Source organism: Lepidochelys kempii, chromosome 8 (assembly GCF_965140285.1).
Source record: "Lepidochelys kempii isolate rLepKem1 chromosome 8, rLepKem1.hap1, whole genome shotgun sequence".
NCBI classification, from domain to species: Eukaryota; Metazoa; Chordata; order Testudines; family Cheloniidae; genus Lepidochelys; species Lepidochelys kempii.
In genome coordinates, this window is record NC_136387.1 from 63542659 (window position 1) to 63563322 (window position 20664).

Genomic DNA, 20664 nt, shown 5'->3' on the forward strand with positions numbered 1-20664 from the left:
AAAATGCCAGTGAGATCCAGCACAGGATCCAGTGTACAAGTGCCTCCTTTGGGAAACTGCTCTGGTGCATTTTCACGGACCATGACCTATGGAAGAACACCAAGAATCAGGTCTATAAGACAGTTGTCATCCCTACACTCCTCTATGGATGCAAAACCTGGGTTATCGACAGCACCTCAAGAGTTTTCAGAGGAACCACCAACGATGCCTCTGAAAGATCCTTCATATCAAGTGGGAAGATTACCACTTTAATACCAACATCCTCACTGAAGCCAATTCACTAGCATTGAAGCAATGACCCTTATCCACCAACTCTGCTGGGCTGGACATTGTGTGTGGATGCCAGATTCTCACCTACCAAAACAAGCCCTCTATTCTCAGCACCACAGAATCTCAGTATGGTCAGAGATCTTGTGGTGGTCAGAGGAAGTGCTACAAAGAAACACTAGAAGTGTATCTCAAGAAAACGGATGTGGACATCACAAGCTGGGAGGAGCAGGCCACCAATCAAGTACAATGGTGCCACATCCTCCATCAGGCAGTGGCCCGCTTTGAGGAGAAGTGCTTTGCCCTCAAACTGAAATGAGAGACAGAAGAAAACTGCCTCCCAGCAGGCAGCTGACCTGTCAGGAAATGTCAGTACCGACTGCGGGCAGATCTGTGGTTCCAGTCATCTCAGGACCCATATGTAAATCCATGGTAGAGATCATCCTCGAATCGAGGGATCACCGATGATGAATCATATTGTATAAAGGAACAGTCTGCTGGAAGCTGGGACCAGATGAGCACAGGGAGACCCACAGACTCTGATTCTATTTTACAATCTGGCCCCTCTGTGTCACTCAGCTGATGCAAGATGTTTACTGAGGTATAGGCTGTGAAGCTGAAAGCAGGGGGACCAGGGCTGTGACCTGATTGCTTTTTGACTTGGCAAAACCTGATATCACTGTTATCCTGTGTGCCAGGCCACAATTCCAGTGGCTCAGATTTGGAGAGGATGGGGCTAAGGGCTCATGGGCCAGGCCACTTAGGCTCCTGGTGGTGGTGTTGCTGGTGGGGTGCCTAGGAAGAGGAGAGTCAGGAGGGAGGCAAATCTATGTCCCACAGACACATACCTTAAATACCGTTGCACAGCTCCTGCCCTTAGGAATGGATAAACACAGGAGCTGGGGATTAATTGGTGGAGCTGTGTGTGCCTGAGTCAGAAGCTGCCAGAAAGCCAGTGAACAGCAAGAGAAGTCCTGGAAGAGTGGCTGTGAGGAAAAGCTGTGAGAGTATTTTTTGGACAGAGTGCTGAATGTGAAGCAGGCTTAGAACTGTGAGCAAAGAAACTGCCTCATGATGTTTGTTCATTTTGCATTCAGAGAAATAGGACTTTGTTTACATTCTTTGTAAATTAAAAAAACTGCTTCATAGAAAATTTGACTCTAGCCCAATTTCTCTTCCAAACACAAAAAATGAGGTGGAAAACTCTGGGTACTGGCTAACCACTTATGCCAAAAAGGGTTACATCAAAGAAGGTCAAAAGAAATTAAAACAAGACCTGAAACAGGAGTGGGAGACTTCTCCAAAGAAATTAAAGGAACATTTGGTGGTGTCCCAGAAAGGTATGAGAAATGATTCACAATTTGAAAGAATATATTTGTTGGGCCAGCAGCTACAAAGTCTCTAGGCAGATTGGGAATTTTGCTGCTGGGCTTCTCAGTCTAGAATGGCAAGACAGATAAAGTAGGTGACCAGGAAACTGATCCTCATGAATAGAAGGTTTCCCAGTAACTAGAGGAGATCAGGAAAGCTTTTCCCAATATGGTTCTTGTTAATAGTGATGAGCTCCAGCAAAGACTAAAGGAGGTAAAAAATCAGCTTCAGAGGGAAAGCAAATGAGTGCAGACCGCAATGGAAGTCAGCTATCTGAATGAGGAATTGGGCCAGCCAGAGAACTTGGGTAAGACAAGAACACTTACAAAACTTTTCTGCTCTGTTGGTATCCCAAAGAAGCCCACATGTCAAAGGGAGATGGTTCCAGCTCAAGTAATATAGAGGTTACTTTGCTTGTTACCTCTGTCTCTTTAACTCACCATTTGTCTTCTCTATTTTTTTAAACCCTAGAATTTCTCAGTATAAGTTACAAAATTTTAGTCAGGTGATTCACCAATATTGTAGTTTAATTGGTGGTGACTTACCTCTTCTCTTACACTTAGAGATATGGCAAGTTCCCCTCCACACACTGTACTCTAAATGCAGAAGATGTTGGATCCCTCACATATCCATTTTTACAGTCAAATTCAACAAAGTCTCCACTTTCTAAATTCAGTCTTGTTTCCAAGCTCCATTTCAGCCCAATATTGTTTTTCTCCATATCTTCTAGGAATGTTATACATAGCTCTGGAAATAGAAAAATATAATTTCAGTAGGTACATGTGGATCTATTGTTGGAAATTTGATTAACTAACTGTATTGAGAGGTACCCTGTCGCCAAATGCTTTACTAAGCTAAATAAAACAGATGTATTTACAGAAAGATTTGAAAAGTAAAGGAGAGATGGTAAGTTTGAGAGAACAAGAAGGAATTATAGAGAAACAGGCTTTCACACAAATGCTGATGATCCTGTGGGAAGGAACAGAGAAGAGACCGGGGCTAGATGAATAGCGAGAGAGACAAGGTTAGATTCTATTTTACAATCTGGCCCATTTGTGTCACTCAGCTCATGCAAATGGGCCAGACTCTAGTCATAGCTGGCCAACAGAATACTCCCCATGCAGAATGATACTCTCTGAGGCTTGAAAAGGAATTGAGGGCAGTTCACTCTCATAGTGCTAGGTAACTACAGTGTGGTGCACAAGACAGAGCTACATGAAATCTCCAATCAAAGGTGCAGGGGACGCAAGTGGACCTAGAATGGAGCACCCATTGGGACACTACTCAAAGAAGAATGAGAAGGAATTCCTGAGAAGGGGGCTTTCAAAACAACCATAGTCATACTATATAAAGGAATAGTCCTTTGGAGTCTGGGACCAGATGAGCAAAGAGAGACCCACACACCGTGACTCGATTTTACAATCTGGCCCCTCTGTGTCACTCAGCTGATACAAGGGATTTTACTAGGTATAGGCTATAAAGCCAGGGTGGGGGGTACCTGGGCTGTGGCCAGATTGTCTTTTGACTGGTCCAGACCTGATCAGCACTTTGATCCTGTGCGCCAGGTCACAACGCCACTGGCACTGATTTGGAGGGGATGGGATTAGGAGTTTATGGGCCAGGGCACTTAAGCAGCTGGTTGTGGTTGTGTTGGTGGCCTGCGTGAGAAAGGAAGAGGACAGTCAGGAAGAAGGCAAATCTGTGTCCCCCTCACGCACTCCTTAATTTTTGTTGCTTTGCCCATGCCCATAGGGATGAACAAACACAGGAGCTGAGGATTAATTGGTGGAGTTGTTTATGTCTGAGGTAGAAGTTGCCAGAAAGCTGCAGGAAAACCAGTGGACAGCAAGAGAAGCCCTGGAAGAGAGTAGCCCCGCAGAAAAACTGTGAAAGCATTTTTTGGACAGAGTGCTGAATGTGAAGGCTGGCTTGGAATTGCGATCAAGTAAACTGCCTCCTGTCTGATCCTCCTGTCTTCAGAGGAACAGGACTTTGTGTACACTCAAATAAAAAAAGCTGCATCATAGAAAACCGGACTCTATCCCCTATTCCTCTTCTTAACACAAAAAAGAAGTTGGAAGACCCTGACTATTGGCTAACCACTCAGGCTAAAAAAGGTTACATCAAAGAAGGTCAAAGGAATTAAAACAAGACCTGAAACAGGAGTTGAAGTCTTCACTAAGGAAATTGAAGCAACATTTGGTGGTTTCCCAGAAAGGTATGAGAGATGACTCACAGTCTGAGAGAAAATATTTGTTGGGTCAGCAGCTACAAAGTTTCTAGGCAGATTGAGAAACCCAGCTGCAACACTCCCAGAGTAACATGGCGAGACAGATAATTGAGAGGACCAGCAAACTGACCCTCATGGATAGAAGGTTTCCCAGTAACTCGAAGAGATCATTAAATCTTTCTCCAACATGGAGCTTGCTAACAGTGACGAGGTCCAGCAAGGACTTGACTTTAGGAGCTAAAAAAATCAGTTTCAGAGGGAAAGCAAATGAGTGCAGACTGCAGTGGAAGTCAGCTATCTGAATGAGGAATTGGACCAGCTAGAGAACTTGAGTAAGACAAGAAAACTTACAAAACTTTTCTGCTCTGTTGGTAACCTAAACAGGCTCAGATGTCAAAGGAAGATTGTCCCAGCTCAAGTAATAGTGCTCACAAGCAAAGTAACCAGTGAATCTCTTTAATCCACCATTTGTGTTTGATTTAGATTGCAAGCTGTCTGAGTCAGGAAGCATGATTTTCAACATGTTTCTATGGTACCCATCACAATTGTGCCATAGTATTTTTTAAATCTGAGAATTTCCTAGTAAAAATTAATACATCTTTGAGACAGGTAATTTACCAATACTGTCATTTACTGGAGATCACTTACCTCTTCTCTTACATTTAGGATATGTCAATTTCCCCTCCACACACTGTACTCTAAATGGAGAAGATCATGGATCCCTCACATGTTCCCTTTTACAGTCAAATTCAACAGAGTCTCCACTTATAGAATCCAATTTAATTTCCAACTTCCATTTCAGCTGAATATTGTTTTTCTTCATATCTTCTGAGGATGCTGTACCATACCAGCTAGTCACTCAAGCTCTCAAGGGTGGTTGAGGGGAGTTGGGTGGTTTTAGTTGTTAGACACAATAGGCTGTTTGTTTAGTCTTTTAATATGTTTTCACCTGGTTGCATTATCTTAATGATGTGACTGAACTGTGTATTTAATGGTGTATAACCTAAGACAGAAGTTTTTGTCCATAAATACCAATAACATTGGCTCTGATCATTTTAGTTTGCTTCAAGATTTTTAAATTTGTAATTGTTTCATATTGTTTTGATTTTGCTCTCTGCTTTATCTTGTTCTGCTAAAAGGTCAGTAAGACTGAGATAGGGAAAACTGAGAGGCTCAGGTAAGAGTGAAAGTAAGACTCTTTCAGAGGGAGAATTCAGAGAAACAGTATCTTATATAGGGACCACAATCGACCATAACGAAAGCGGATATTAGTTCATCTATTTTCTCTGCATTGTTCTTATTCTAAACCTGTGCTATGGCTTGGTAATAATATGACCCTGATTATGCCACTCTTATTGCTGTGCCAGTGAAATTCTGGTATATGAAAAGAAACAAAATGAGCCAGTAGAGTGACACCACTTTTTTTCTGGAAGCTTGAAGATACGTGGTGAAATCCTGTTTCTATTGCAATCAGTGGAATTTTTCCACTGACTTCAAAGGAGTGGGCATTTTCACCAATTGTCTAGCTCATCTGCAAGTGGCAGTGAAACTGCGCACTTAAAAATCAGAAATAGAGAACAGTCAACCATTCATATTCACATTATGTCATGGGTCAAATCCTAATATTGGACTAGGTTCATCAAAGTCAGTGTTAACTATTTAGTATGAGCAGGGGTAACAAAATTTGCCTCTTACCCTTTACTCAGAACTTGCATGGAACATCACAGACTGGAAATTGATTTTGTCTCTGGTTTGTTTGCAAGAGATATTATATTTGTGCATTATAAGACGACAGAAAAACAAGGAAATACGCACTTCTGACTGAGAGTGACATTTTTGATTCCAACAATATCCTCACTACTAGGCTATTTTAGAAATAGGAAATTAAAATACCTTTGCATTCTGGCAGTTGGGACCACTTCCCTTCCTCACATGTTACCGTCAGAGATCCAATAAAGCTCAGACCTCGCCCACATTGATAATGCATCCTGTCACCAGGCAAATATCTTTGTTGCTTAGCACCTAGAATCCTACCATCATAAATCTCTGGTGGAGGTGCACATCTCATATCTGAAAAAGAGATACAGGAACATTTAGAGTCAGTGACACATTCCCATGAAGGACCTCAGGTTAATTAAATCACTTATGGTGTTCCATTAGTTGTGTGTAACTTTGATTCAGATTCTCTAGTGATCAACCAGTCCAGTTTATGAGAACATTTTAAATTACAGTGAGGCAAGAAGAGGGTTTGTCATAAATATAAAGGGAAGGGTAAGCCCCTTTAAAATCCCTCCTGGCCAGAGGAAAAATCCTTTCACCTGTAAAGGGTTAAGAAGCTAAAGGTAACCTCGCTGGCACCTGACCAAAATGACCAATGAGGAGACAAGATACTTTCAAAAGCTGGAAGGAGGGAGAAAAACAAAGGGTCTGTGTCTGTCCATGTGATGCTTTTGCCGGGGACAGAACAGGAATGGAGTCTTAGAACTTAGTAAGTAATCTAGCTAGGTATGTGTTAGATTATGATTTCTTTAAATGGCTGAGAAAATAGCTGTGCTGAATAGAATGAATATTCCTGTCTGTGTGTCTTTTTTTGTAACTTAAGGTTTTGCCTAGAGGGATTCTCTATGTTTTGAATCTAATTACCCTGTAAGGTATTTACCATCCTGATTTACAGAGGTGATTCTTTACTTCTATTAAAAGTCTTCTTGTAAGAAAACTGAATGCTTTTTCATTGTTCTAAGATCCAACGGTTTGGGTCTGTGGTCACCTATGCAAATTGGTGAGGATTTTTACCAAGCCTTCCCCAGGAAGTGGGGTGCAAGGGTTGGGAGGATTTTGGGGGGAAAGACGTTTCCAAACAATGTTTTCTCAGGAACGCAGATAAAGTTTGTTGGTGGCAGTGGAAGTCCAAGGGCAAAGGGTAAAATAGTTTGTACCTTGGGGAAGTTTTAACCTAAGCTGGTAAAAGTAAGCTTAGGAGGTTTTCATGCAGGTCCCCACATCTGTACCCTAGAGTGGAGAGTGGGGAAGGAACCTTGACAGGGTTATACACTAGTAAAAACATTTGAGTTAGGATGCATAGAATGAAAGCCAAGCAACGATGGAGATTTATTAAAATAACCATGTTTCTGCAAAAAGCTTGATGAATCAGTGTTTTATCTGTGGGAAAATTTCTGACCAGCTCTATCATACTGTGCTCTTCCTCCCCAACTCACAGAAACTAGTCTGTGGGTTCTCCCTTGGAGTTTATGCTCTGTGCCTGAGGTGGATATGCCAACTAGTCTCTGCCAGACTTGTACCACCCCACCCCCTCCCAAAAAGCAAGAGCAAAGTCCTGTTTCTTTTTCATATCACAAGAATCATTTTATACGTACCTGAGCATACTGGTGGGGCCATCCATTTTCCTAAGTGGCATGTAATTATTTTGGATCCCGTCATTCCATGAAAACTTCGACATTTGTATTCCACTGAAGAGCCTGCTGCATAGACTGGCAATAGGTCAGAAATGATGTCTCCATTTTGACTAGAAGGTGGGGGGCCACACTTTCCTAACACATCTAAAACAAACACAGAACATTGAAACACAGAGTAATATATTAGGGTACTAATTACTTAAAGTGGAAGTTCTAGCAGCACTATTCCCTACCCTAACTATACCTGTAAAATCTGAGCCTTCAATAAAGTAAAAGATCAATCTTGCTAATTTTTTTAAATTAATGTTTAACTTGCCTCAATTTTGTTTTCTTCCAGGTCTCTCTTAGTTCCTGATTCCAAGTAGTTACCTCTCTCTCTGTACAGATAACATGGAAGGAAGGGTGGTAAGGCTAGAATATTGGAATTACTCTTCCTGAGAAGTTTTATTCTACCATGAGATCCATGCTTTAGCAAGGCTCAGTCATGTTCATGTATCTTGGGTAGACTATTTCTATGTACTCTGCATTGGGCTGACTAAGAAGGTAGAGAGGTGCTTACATCTGTCTAGTGATGTTTCCAGTACAAGATATGGTAGTGGTTATTGTGATATAAGCACTTCTCCACTGAGCTACTTAATATGCATTAAAGAACAATTTAATATCATAGTCTGGGTGAGCCTAGGAGAAATTCCAGCATAATTAAAAGTTTGTCCCCCTCATTTGGGGTCCTTGTTATACATTGTGCCCTGCATTTGGGCATGGCATGTTGAGAGGCTTGCCCTGAGTTGACTTAAGTTCTTGCCACTCTAAGTTGTCATTAATTAAACTCTAGAGACCACATCCTTGACCCCGGTTAAGGTCTTTTCGCACCACTGGCATGACATGAAAAAAACCTTTAAACTATCCCTAACTGGGAATGGTGAAGATTCCCCCAAGTGTGATTGAGTGGTTTGTCATGGGCAGCCCCAGGATCAAAGGTATAGGGCTGTAATTCACAGCACTCCACCTAGTCCTCAGCTGGTAGAAGGTTCCCTATGGCACTTCTCTTGTCAGCACAATTTAGAACAGTCCTTGTGCTACTTACAGTTATGGCAGGAGCTGTTTCTCCCCCACTACCCACTTGTGGCCCCGAATGTGGAGAGAGAGAGAGAAAGGTGCCTGAATGCCCTTCTATCCTCTCAAACCCACTAAGAATTACACCAAGTTTCCCATTGCCTGGCAAGTTTCTAACTTATATAGAATTGTATTCTTTACTCTGAGTATTTATTTCCCTTAATAGACTGACGTGAAGGACCTTGTTGAGAACACTTAAAAAAACCACCCAAGGAAATTCTGCTTTCTGGTCCCATGTATCCACCGTCTTACCAACTCTTTCCAATAATGATAAATGAATAGAGAAGCACCTCTGCTAGGTTCATAAACCCACACCTGTATTTGCAAGGGAGCCAATTTAATCATAAATGCATCTAATTTGACTTCTCCTTTAAAGGCTAATAATTTTCCAATGTGTACTGACAAACAAGGCAACAGGGCAATTAATGCTGCTATATACCCTGATCTATTAAATCTTTGTTTTCTAACAACTAGATCAATGAAGCCCTCCTAAATAAAAACAAGGTAATTCATTTCATAAGTGTCATCTGTACATTCCACATTTGATAGTGATGTCATTTTTTCCCTGTATTTAACAAATATAAACCTATGAAGCACTGGTCTTTTGTTTCAAGTTTGCTCATTTTCCTCCCAGCTCAGAATATCCCAAGGAATAGTAATTTAATTAAGGAATACATGCGTTTATTGCACTGGGGATACACAATATTGCCTGAATGACACCACACAGTAAAATCAGGAGATAAAAATGCCAGGGGTACATGTCCTGATTTGCACTTAAACACAACAAAATTGTCATGTTGTATGTATTGTTTTCCATAGTATGTTTCAGTCAGCTCTATGCCACAGTTTTGCATTTCTTCCTGAGAGATAACACATGGCTCTAGAATGAGAAAAACAGAAGTCTAATGATGTACGTATAGTTATCGTGGTTGAGGTCTAGGTGGAGTGATTCAGGGGCAGAGAGAGAGGAAAAGTATCTGGATTGTCAGGAACAAACACTGAACAAGATATTACCTGGCTTTTCCAATAATCAAATTTGTTTTGATGTTAGTAATAGAAAAATGGTCTGGTGAAGAACCTGGGATTCCCAGATTAGATCTCAGCCAGTGGCCTGTACCAGATGCATCACAGGAGTGTGTAAGAACCCTGAGGCAGGCAGAGATGGCATAATTTGCTCCCCAGCCCCTCATATTAGATCTCAGCTTGATCTCTAATAATTACAGACTGTTTTAACCCTGAAACATGAATGAATATTGTTTCCACATTTTTATCATTATTAATCATGATAATTCTGGATATTCTTGTAGGCCATATAAACACTGAATTCCTTTTTGAGTCTTGCTAACTTCTGGCCTCAATCACTTCCTATGTCAATGAGTTCCACCATCTAATTAAGTGCTCTGTGAAAAAGTATTTACTTTTATCAATTGCGAATTTTCTGCCCTGAAATTTCATTGAATGTTCCTTTAAAAGGACTTCATTGAAATAGTAAAGAAAATACATTTTCCAATAATTTCCTAAAAGAAGCTCAGGAGATTTTGAACGTTCATCAAAAAATATTTAGGATTTCTAACAGTAAAATCTCTGTATTACACAGTTCATAATATTGGTACAAAATAATGTAACAAAAATGATTTGAACTGTGAAACACATTTACCTGCTACCAGATATACTTAGATACACTGGAAAAAAAAACTATAGGTTTTGTTGTAGAAAACATCATGTTACCCTCACAAATTGGTGTTTCTGTCCAGTTTCCATTGTTACAGAAAGATTTATTTTGCCCTTTCACTGAATAAAACTTTTGGCATTTGTATTCCACAGAAAAGCCTGAGGCATACTCTTTTTGGGAAAAAGTAGTTATATCTCCATTAGCAACATCAGGTGGACGTCCACATTTCTTTCCTGTGGCTAAGCAAAAAAACAAATAAAACCAAAAAAAAAAAAAAAAAAGGATACTGAATGCCCAATCATTGCTTGCTCACCCTTAAGGCTACTTTGGATGAGATTTTCTTCATTATCTTCCCCTCATTTCATGTGAGATATAGACAGTGTCTGCAAATTATCATACTTACCAGAGATACACAGTGGAAAATATATGTGTCCATCAACTCACTTCCTGGCTGAATGATCTGTGGGGTTATAGCCTTCTCTGCAGGAAAATTCCACTAATTGATCATTTAGAATAATTATTGTACGTCTGCAGCCACTGGGCAGAAGCAGTTTTGTCCTCCAGTTGCTGTTTTGTGATGGTACATGGTGCTAAATGAAAACAGGAAAAAATTAGAACAATGTATTATTCCCCAAAAAGCTTTAAGTTAATCATTTCCAAAACTCCAAATCAGATTACACACAATTAAAGCTATTTATTTTAATCTTTCACCATAATAATAATCTCTTCTATGATCTGGCTGCAGAAAGTGATTATGCCAAATGTCAAGAATAATTTATTAACTAAATCTCATAATAAATTTCATGCATTAGATATGGGGCCTAAAACGGTTTCCATTGGGTGATTAGGCTCAGAGTCTAATTGCATTTCGATTGCAAATTAAACTTGTCAAACAATGGTGAAAGGGAGATGGTTGCTGATTGGGTAGTTGGAATTGGAGTCACCAGAGAAGTCACTGAGGAGAATAGAAAACTAAATTCAAATTACCTCTCCAAAGTGACCACCTTTATTAAGCAATTACTTTCATTAGGAGACCATCCCTATGAACTCCAAAGGGTATTGAGTACAATTCTGTTTCATTTTTTATCAGAAGACCATTTGTGTTGACTGATTTTTATCAGTCTCTCAATGGATAACTTTTAATAGGTTTCATAGTACTAGTGAAAATGTGGCACATGAGTTAAAGTTGTGACTAAGAATATTACTTTTAGGGGCTCAGTGTGATATACACAAAACAAGGGGAAAAGGTTAAATTTCTTAGAAGATGGGGGAAAGGGATAGCTCAGTGGTTTGAGCATTGGCCTGCTAAACCCAGGGTTGTGAGTTCAATCCTTGAGGGGGTGATTTAGGGATCTGGGGCAAAAATTGGGGATTGGTCCTGCTTTGAGCAGGGGGTTGGACTAGATGACCTCCTGAGGTCCCTTCCAACCCTGATATTCTATGATTCTATGTATGCGGGGAGGCAAGCAGGGGTTTAAAGTTAGCCATGTTACATTAACCTCTTAGGCTTTCTAATATATTTCTTAAATTGCCAAATGTTTAAAATTACTATTTATAAATTGTTCTCTTGGGAGCTGGAATGAGGAATGTCTGAGCATAGATTACAGGGAGTGAGGGAAGCCAAGCCACAAGAGGAGGGTTTGTGGAGGGATTTGGAGGAAAGCTGTTCCAGGAATAAGGAAAGAAGGTGACACCACAGTTATTATAATGTCAACCTCTACACTGAGGGAGAATACATTGAACCCACTGGAGAAAACAATGCTATAAAATCCAGTGATGGAAATTTAATACATTACTTGTTTTCTCCCTTGTCAAATACCTGCATCAGAATGCACCCTGACTCCACAACATGGAACCACAGTGACGGCAACCAACTGCTTTTCTGCAATGGTGGAATAATGAAGGATTCTTCTCACCTATGGACTCTGATTAACTATCGAGTTCTACATACATTAACAAAAATTCACCAAGACCTAAGGTGTGAGGAATAAAATAGACTCAAATTTCCCTTTACCCAAACATTTTGGCGGTGGCATCCAGTTTCTCCCATAACACGTTATCCGTTCAGATCCTGCCAGCGTGTACCCAGGATAGCAGCCATACTGCACTGAGTCGCTCTCCACATATTGTGATTTCTCGCCACTAATAATTTCTCCAAAATCAACATCAGGCGGCTGTTCACATACTGGCACTACACAAACCAAACACACCGTGTTATTCATTTTAGGTGCAAATTGGGAATCTAAGCATCTGAAAAAGCGTTTCAGACTATTTTGTCAGCTTGCAGTGCAGAGCTCAGGTAGATTTTAGATTGTATAAATATTTCCAAAAGACTGACTTGAGCTAAAATATGACTCCGTTATCTCTCCCTCTTTTTCTATTTTATATAAACAAACCATCACTGAAAGAAAAAAAAATCATTTTGCAGGCAGGTTGGGCTTCCACTTTTTGTTACTTAGAAACCCATTCCATGTTGGTGACATTACCACTGAAATGATAAACAGTGAAGACCTGTGTAATCTTATCACATCCACACTGGTCAATGCATGCAAGTCTAAAATATGGCCTGGGGCTCTGGAAGAGGGGAAGGAGTCCTACAGAGAGAAGTGGGCAAAGGCTCGTGTTGAAAACTGATATCATTTAGATTTGGAGGGTCTGAATATTGTCCAAAATATCAGAACCCTCCCTGCCCAAATTTGAATAAAACTGCTGAGTCTGAATTGAAAACAATTCTGTCTAATCTAAACTAGTCTACCTAAGCATTTATAATGAGCCCATCATGGCAGATTCTGCTTCTGTCTTGTCAATTAAGATTGAACATGCCCTCTCAATTATTATATATATAAAATGTTACTAATAGCTACCATCTGGCTTATTTTAAAAGATTTCTATATTTGATTTTAGATACATTAGGCCCATAAAACCTACATATGTACTTGGAGACTAGAGATCAATTCACCAGTGTTCCCAACTACCATTTTATTTAGTCTTTTAGAAAAAGAAATCCCCCAATTATACTGGATCCAACACCCACAAATTCTGGGAAATCTAGATCCAGTGAATGAAAAATTCTGAGGTCTGGAGAAATGTTAACTAATCAGACTATGGCAGAGATATTCAAAGGTGCCTAGAAGATGGAGTACAACTATTATTTTCAATGACTATTATGCATCTAAATTCTTAAGGGACTTTGACAATCTCAGTCCACAGATATAAATCTTTTTTTAGAAAATCATGTAAACTTCAGATGTGTGAATCACTCACCTAAGCCACTAAATGATGACACTGTTGTCACCTTTGTCCTCCCCTACTTGTATTTGTCACCCCCATGTTGCCCTTCTTAATTAAAAGCCTGTCTAGCACCCTTACTTACGTGAGTAATCTCTGCTTGTAAAAGTCATCCCTTTGTGTGGGTCTGCTCACATGAGCAGGGCCTTTACCTTTAGCCTTCTGCTTTGACCCTTTGAATGTAAAGAAAACTGTTACAAATAATGACAGGTTTCAGAGTAGCAGCTGTGTTAGTCTGTATTCGCAAAAAGAAAAGGAGGACTTGTGGCACCTTAGAGACTAACCAATTTATTAGAGCATAAGCTTTCGTGAGCTACAGCTCACTTCCTCAGATGTGAGCTGTAGCTCACGAAAGCTTATGCTCTAATAAATTGGTTAGTCTCTAAGGTGCCACAAGTCCTCCTTTTCTTGTTACAAATAAGAAATCAATGACAATAAAGCAGAGATTGCCATATATTGATTCAAGCATTCACAACTCTTGTAGCCGCTCATACTTTTTACTGAATTAATATATCAATATCAGGATTTATTGTTTGTCAGTGCTAATATTTTCCTATTAACACGAACATTGTAATGTTCATGTAAATAAAACTTAGTATTAATTTAGTGTAGCACTTTCTTACCAATGCCAGGGTTATGGCTGAGACAATTCTTTCATTCAAAGCATTTACTGGGGCTGAAGTTTCTCATGTTCTTTGTCAGTCCAAAAGTAAAATTTTGGGGGGAATTTTGACCAGCGTCTGATCAACCATTTTTCATTACTCAGGAAAAAAGAAGTTACTTCATTAACAAATTTAAGGTTTTGATAAATCAAAACCAGTTCAGATCTAAAACCTCAAGCTCTACAAACTCTTGAGTCTTACTGAGGAATTAATGTCTGCTAATGTACAAAACACTTAACTGAGACAACAAAACAATTGATAACAGCGCAGTGTACTGGCACCTCATGTCATTTTCTGTGCAGATTTTAGTGTACGTGGAGTCCAGTTATCTAGATATGCCTGCCTGAGGAAGTGCATATCTTCCAGAAGGTAATACATTGAACTGCTGAGTAGCTCAGTTACCATGGATTATTTGAGCAAAACCAGCCTGTCCTACATTAATAGTTATGGTTCAAATGACCCCTTAGTGTACCAAAGCCATCTCTCTATGTCCTAGTTCACTGAATGATGTGATGGGAAAGGACTCAGAAGGTCTAGTGTCAAAGATTAAAATGCCCCCTTCTCTATAGAGCTCAGTGCACTATTTATCCCCATATTATCTATATATTAGGCCCATACACCAGAATTTTTCTACAATCAGCACAATATTACTTTTGGAGTGATACGAAATAAAAACAATTGCTAAACAAACATGAAACCTGTTGAATTCATAATTCATTTAATATGGCAAAAATAACTATGGAGACAAACAGGAAACAGATATGTGAGTACCTTAGTAAATTTCACCAGCTGCCAGGATTACAGTGATAACACACAGAGAGCTACTAGGAATATTCATATACTTTCGCACTCTGAATTCCTCTGGAGTATTTTGAGGGACTCATAGAATATCAGGGTTGGAAGGGACCTCAGGAGGTCATCTAGTCCAACCCCCTGCTCAAAGCAGGACCAATCTCCAATTAAATCATCCCAGCCAGGGCTTTGTCAAGCCTGACCTTAAAAACTTCTAAGGAAGGAGATTCTACCACCTCTCCAGGTAACGCATTCAGGTGTTTCACCACCCTCCTAGTGAAAAAAGTTTTTCCTAATATCCAACCTAAACCTCCCCCACTGCAACTTGAGACTCCTTGTCCTGTCATCTTCTACCACTGAGAATAGTCTAGAACCATGCTCTTTGGAACCACTTATCAGGTAGTTGAAAGCAGCTTTCAAATCCCCCCTCATTCTTCTCTTCTGCAGACTAAACAATCCCAGTTCCCTCAGCCTCTCCTCATAAGTCATGAGTTCCAGACCTCTAATCATTTTTGTTGCCCTTCGCTGGACTCTCTCCAATTTTTCCACATCCTTCTTGTAGTGTGGGGCCCAAAACTGGACACAGTACTCCAGATGAGGCCTCACCAATATCGAACAGAGGGGAACGATCACGTCCCTCGATCTGCTGGTTATACATCCCAAAATGCCATTGGCCTTCTTGGCAACAAGGGCACACTGCTGACTCATATCCAGCTTCTCGTCCACTGTCACCCCTAGGTCCTTTTCCGCAGAACTGCTGCCTAGCCATTCGGTCCCTAGTCTGTAGCGGTGCATTGGATTCTTCCGTCCTAAGTGCAGGAGCCTGCACTTATCCTTGTTGAACCTCATCAGATTTCTCTTGGCCCAATCCTCCAATTTGTCTAGGTCCCTCTGTATCCTATCCCTACCTGCCACCGAATCTACCACTCCTCCTAGTTTAGTATCATCCGCAGATTTGCTGAAAGTGCAATCCACACCATCCTCCAGATCATTTATGAAGATATTGAACAAAACCGGCCCCAGGACCAACCCTTGGGGCACTCCACTTGATACCGGCTGCCATCCAGACATGGAGCCATTGATCACTACCTGTTGAGCCCGACAATCTAGCCAACTTTCTACCCACCTTATAGTGCATTCATCCAGCCCATACTTCTTTAACTTGCTGACAAGAATACTGTGGGAGACAGTGTCAAAAGCTTTGCTAAAATCAAGAAACAATACATCCACTGCTTTCCCTTCATCTACAGAACCAGTAATCTCATCATAGAAGGCGATTAGATAAGTCAGGCATGACCTTCCCTTGGTGAATCCATGCTGACTGTTCCTGATCACTTTCCTCTCGTGTAAGTGCTTCAGGATTGATTCCTTGAGGACCTGCTCCATGATTTTTCCGGGGACCGAGGTGAGGCTGACTGGCCTGTAGTTCCCAGGATCCTCCTTCTTCCCTTTTTTAAAGATGGGCACTACATTAGCCTTTTTCCAGTCATCCGGGACTTCCCCCGGACTCATTCAGCCTTGTTTCGTTAGGCAGTAGACACATGGGAATAGTCTCTAGAACACCACAAAAGTAAGGCTCCATAACTAACCCTCCATCTGCAATGGTTCTCATTCACTCTCCTCCATTTGTCACTAATCCCCTATTTACCCTGTTCCATGAGTCACTGTTTTACCCTTGCAAAATGGAGCTGAGGATCCTTTAATTCGATTTGCATCTTACCTTGTCACTTAGCGTAGAAAGCCAATAGTATCTGAATGATGATACCTCTCAGTAAAGTCATGTTGGTGCTTGATAAAGTACGCCCAGCACTTATAACTGCTGACATGCAGTTCTGCTCTTCTCTGGATCCTGTCCTCAGCAAATGAAGACTAACCTTCCTTTATAACCCCTCCCTGTTGCACTCCCGACCTCTTCTCTTGCAACATCTAATTCCAGAAATAACAGATGTGAACTCCACCAGGAATACAGTACAAGTGGTTTGTTTGTTTCGCAATGTTCCTCTTTCATTACATTGACGTTTCTCCTCACATCGTTTCCTGACTCTTTTACTCTATGACCAACCCATTCTTTTGCACATGCCACAATTTTTGATTATCTAGTTGCTGGGTCACCTGCTTTCTGAAGGTGGCAGGATCTTCAGGGTGAATGTGCATGGCCTCAGTCCTCTTCCTTCCTCAAAAGCAGCACCAGGAGGAGGTAGCTGGGCTGGCAGGTGCAGTGGAGAGTACACTGAGGTTATGTCTATGCTAGAGGTTTATTCAGTAAACCAGGAGCCTGGAACAAACATTTGAGCAGTGTTTATGTTACCCTTTATATTTGTGTCAACTACCTCATATTAACTGGCAGCCAATTAGGTTGTGGGGAAACACTTGAGTGAAGCCCAGGCCTGAGAGATAGCATTTGCCAGTGGAAGCTGGTATTGGGCAAGCCTGGCTGTTTATTGTCCTTGATCAGGACACACAGACACTTTGAATTTTGGAGTGAGGCAGAGCTTATTCTGGCAAATCTTGTTTTGGGGGAACTTCCCAGCAAAGGTTACAGACTATTACTGCTATTCACATTTACTTATTTTATATTATCAGACTGTAGCTCATCCGCCATGTCCTTTTGTCCCTCTGAGGAGAATAACAGATGTGGATAATTGCTTTTGTTGAGACATCCAAAACACCATGAGGCAGGGACACTTACAAATACAAGATTATCCTTTAGTGAATCACACTACATTATACGGGATAGGCATCAACACTCACAGAAAAAAACTGAAAATAAGTTATGGGGAGCAGAAAATTCTGTACATTGCTACCAAAAAGTCATAAAGTGATGTTCTCCTCTGATTTTGCAACTGTGGGGGACAATTATATTCAGTATATGGGCATTCATATTACTAAATAAGGGTTTGGGGGGTGTTGTAGTAAATGTAGGTATTTACATATTAACTTAGTGTGACAAAGTTCCTCCTCTGCCTCAGTGGGTCCCTCACTTATTGGCAGATTTGCTTGCCTCAGAGATTCACGGCAGCCCTCAGTTTGGCCACTCTTGCTAGTGGCTCAGATCTGCCATCCACTCAGCTAACTTTATCACTGGCCAGCATGGGGGAAATGGAGAACAAGCCCCGCAGTCTCTGTGTCCCAGCTAGTGGGTCGGGGACAGGGCAGATCCCTTTCCAGTTTAGGCCTTGCCTTCTGGTGTTTCTCACAGACCAGGTTCAACTCCTCCTGTGTCCAATCAGGAGATGGGGGGGGGGGGCGGGGGAAACCCAGGCCCACCCTCTACACCAGGTTCCAGCCCAGGGCCCTATGGATAGGAGCTGTCCACAATGTTTCCTTTATCAGCTGCATGACAGCTACAAATCCCTGGGCTACTTCCCCATTGCCTTCCCCCTGGCACCTTCTGTATCCTCACTGCAGGATCTTCCTCCTGAAACCTGATCACACTTGACCTCTTCATTCCTCCAGCAGCACACCTTCTCACTTCCTGCTCCTGGTGCACGCCCCTACTAACTGGTGGGAGGTCCTTTTTAAACCAGGTGTCCTGATTAGCCTGCCTGCCATAATTGAATCTAGAAAGTTCTTAATTGGCTCCAGGTGTCTTGATTAGCTTGCCTGTCTTAATTGGTTCTGGCAGGTTCCCGATTGCTCTCGGGCAGACCCTGCTCTGGTCACTCAGGGAACAGAAAACTGTTCATCCAGTGGCCAGGACATTTGCCTTCGACCAGACTCCTGTACCCCACTGGTCTGGGTCTGTCACATTAGATAAAAGAGTGTGATGTGATTAACTCAGTGCTTCCCCACAATTGGGTCGAGGAGAACAAGTACCACAATAAAGAAGCCCATTTACCCAATCTGCCTCTGGGTCCCCCTGCTCTTCTTTTCATCTCTAACATCCGGTGTCACAAACAGGATCCCAGGGGAGAGTCGTGCCTGATCACCACGTCTTGCTATGGATTTGATGAGTAAGTTGAACGGGCCCTTTACTGCAAACCCTGTTAAGGAGTTTATTAGTAAACTGGTGGGGAAATGTTGGGGGTGTTTTTAGGCAGGCTCCCCCTGACAGGGATCATCAGGATTGGCCAGCCATCCAGGGGTGGGTGGAAGCTTCCCTGGTGTCCAAGTGCTCCCAGGATAAGAAAACGGCTGTTTTGTTGCAGGTTCTGTGTGAGGGCCTGTCAGGTTTATGGGAGGAGGTTACCAATCTTAAAAGCAAAGTGGAAACTTTGCAGCAAATTGCTGAGGAATTTGTATAGACAGTTTTAATCGTCTTAAGTAAGAAAACCTGACTCTGAAGGGCCAAGTAGATGCCTTAAAGCAAAATTCTTGTTCCCCGTCCTGCATTTATCCACCCCACCACCCTCAACCCCTCCTGCACCCTCAGCCCCTCCTGCTTTTAAAGACCCCAATTAACCTCCCCATTTTCACACTTTTGGTTTTCTGAAGTTTTAATGGATGGTACTTTGGATACTTTTTGAAAAGTTTGTTTGGACAAAGCATGACAGAAGTCTGCTGCATTCCACTGAAATTTTTAAAGTAAAAGATCCATGGGTGACCATGGAAACAAATATTTTACTGCCTTTTTTAAATAATTCCAAGGAAAAGGAAGCACAGGGTGAGGCAGCTCTGTGTTGCAGGGTGGCTATGTCGTTACAGGCAAAATGTACCACCTTAAATAATTAAATGCACAAGTAAAAAATTTAAAGTGAGTGAAGAGTTACAAGTAGCTTTTGTAGAAATTAACACTACAAAGTTTGGGGGGAGTTTGGAGGGAAGTAGCTGGTTGGGAGTTGTAAAAATGTTAAAAAGTAACAGTTTTGGCGTTATAAGAAAAAGTTTGTGGTTTAAGAATAAAACCCAGTTATGTAAATGTAATATATGTGCAACTTGGTACAGTCATATTGAATGAAATCCTGGTAGTTAAACAAATGATACAAGGAGGTCAGGTGGCTACTATCACCACTATGTTTTTGTCCCCTGGAGCCTTTACAGCTATTCTGAAGGAAAATGGGCCCTTTTCCCACAGAAATGGTTTGTAAATATGATTTAAGCAATATCACTAAAGAAATTTAAGGGTTTTCCATTAAAACTTAACTGCCTCCAATTGTACAAGATGGAAATGTAATCAGGGTAGTTATGTAAAAAATTTTTAAAAGGGTTAAGCATAAAAAAATTGTGTGTGTGTGTAATTATGTAAGGTTTTAAGGACCTAAACCAACACTCATGGTTTGTAAAATCCTGTTTATAGGTTTAATATAAATTGGTTTTGTTTTCTTTTTGTTTTTTTGAATTAAAAAAACAATGACACTAAAACTCCATTTGAATCTCTCATTCAAAGTTGCAACACTGACAGACCCTTGTGCTAGACAGGGGCAGCTAGTATAATGTGGCTTTGCTATTTAGCATTTAACCCTTTGGATACTTCCAAGTTTTTTATAAAGTTTAATATCTTTGAAATAAAGACCAGAGAATATGTTCCTGGCTGGGGCAGCCAGAACTGGAAGAATGGGGAGAGATTCTCGATGCTTTTTTTTGTTTGTTTTTTTGGAAATAAATAGCTGCTAAAAACTGCAGGGGAAAAAACCCCAAAGTTAAAATACAGGGCCCGTCTGCAGCAACAGCAGGGGTGAGATACACAACACTGAGCTTTAAAGTGTTCTAGGTAATCTGACTGTCACAGTGTTAAACCTTGGAATAAATGCTAGTGAGTAATCCCATAACAATGTATAATGTGTATGATTTTTTAAAAAAAAATTAAGCATGATAAAAACAGTAATTGAAAGCAAATTTCATGTCAAAGGTCTCAGGGTAATATTGCCTCTCAGATATCACCTGTGAATAAACTTGAAGCGTGGCACAGCAGAAAAA

The 20664-nt window shown here is 41.0% G+C and overlaps 1 protein-coding gene across 1 annotated transcript in view; it reads right to left on the reverse strand.

Annotated features, from left to right (window-relative positions):
• Positions 1–5932: 5932 nt before the first annotated feature.
• Positions 5933–20664, reverse strand: part of LOC140916619 (coagulation factor XIII B chain) — a 148411-nt gene continuing 133679 nt past the window's right edge. Inside the window, exons 15-18 of the mRNA XM_073358292.1 lie at positions 12081–12257; positions 10123–10305; positions 7253–7425; positions 5933–5938 (exon numbers count right to left, since the gene is read on the reverse strand). Of these exons, the coding sequence (XP_073214393.1) occupies positions 5933–5938; positions 7253–7425; positions 10123–10305; positions 12081–12257 (539 nt within the window). The remainder of the gene's footprint in view (positions 5939–7252; positions 7426–10122; positions 10306–12080; positions 12258–20664) is intronic.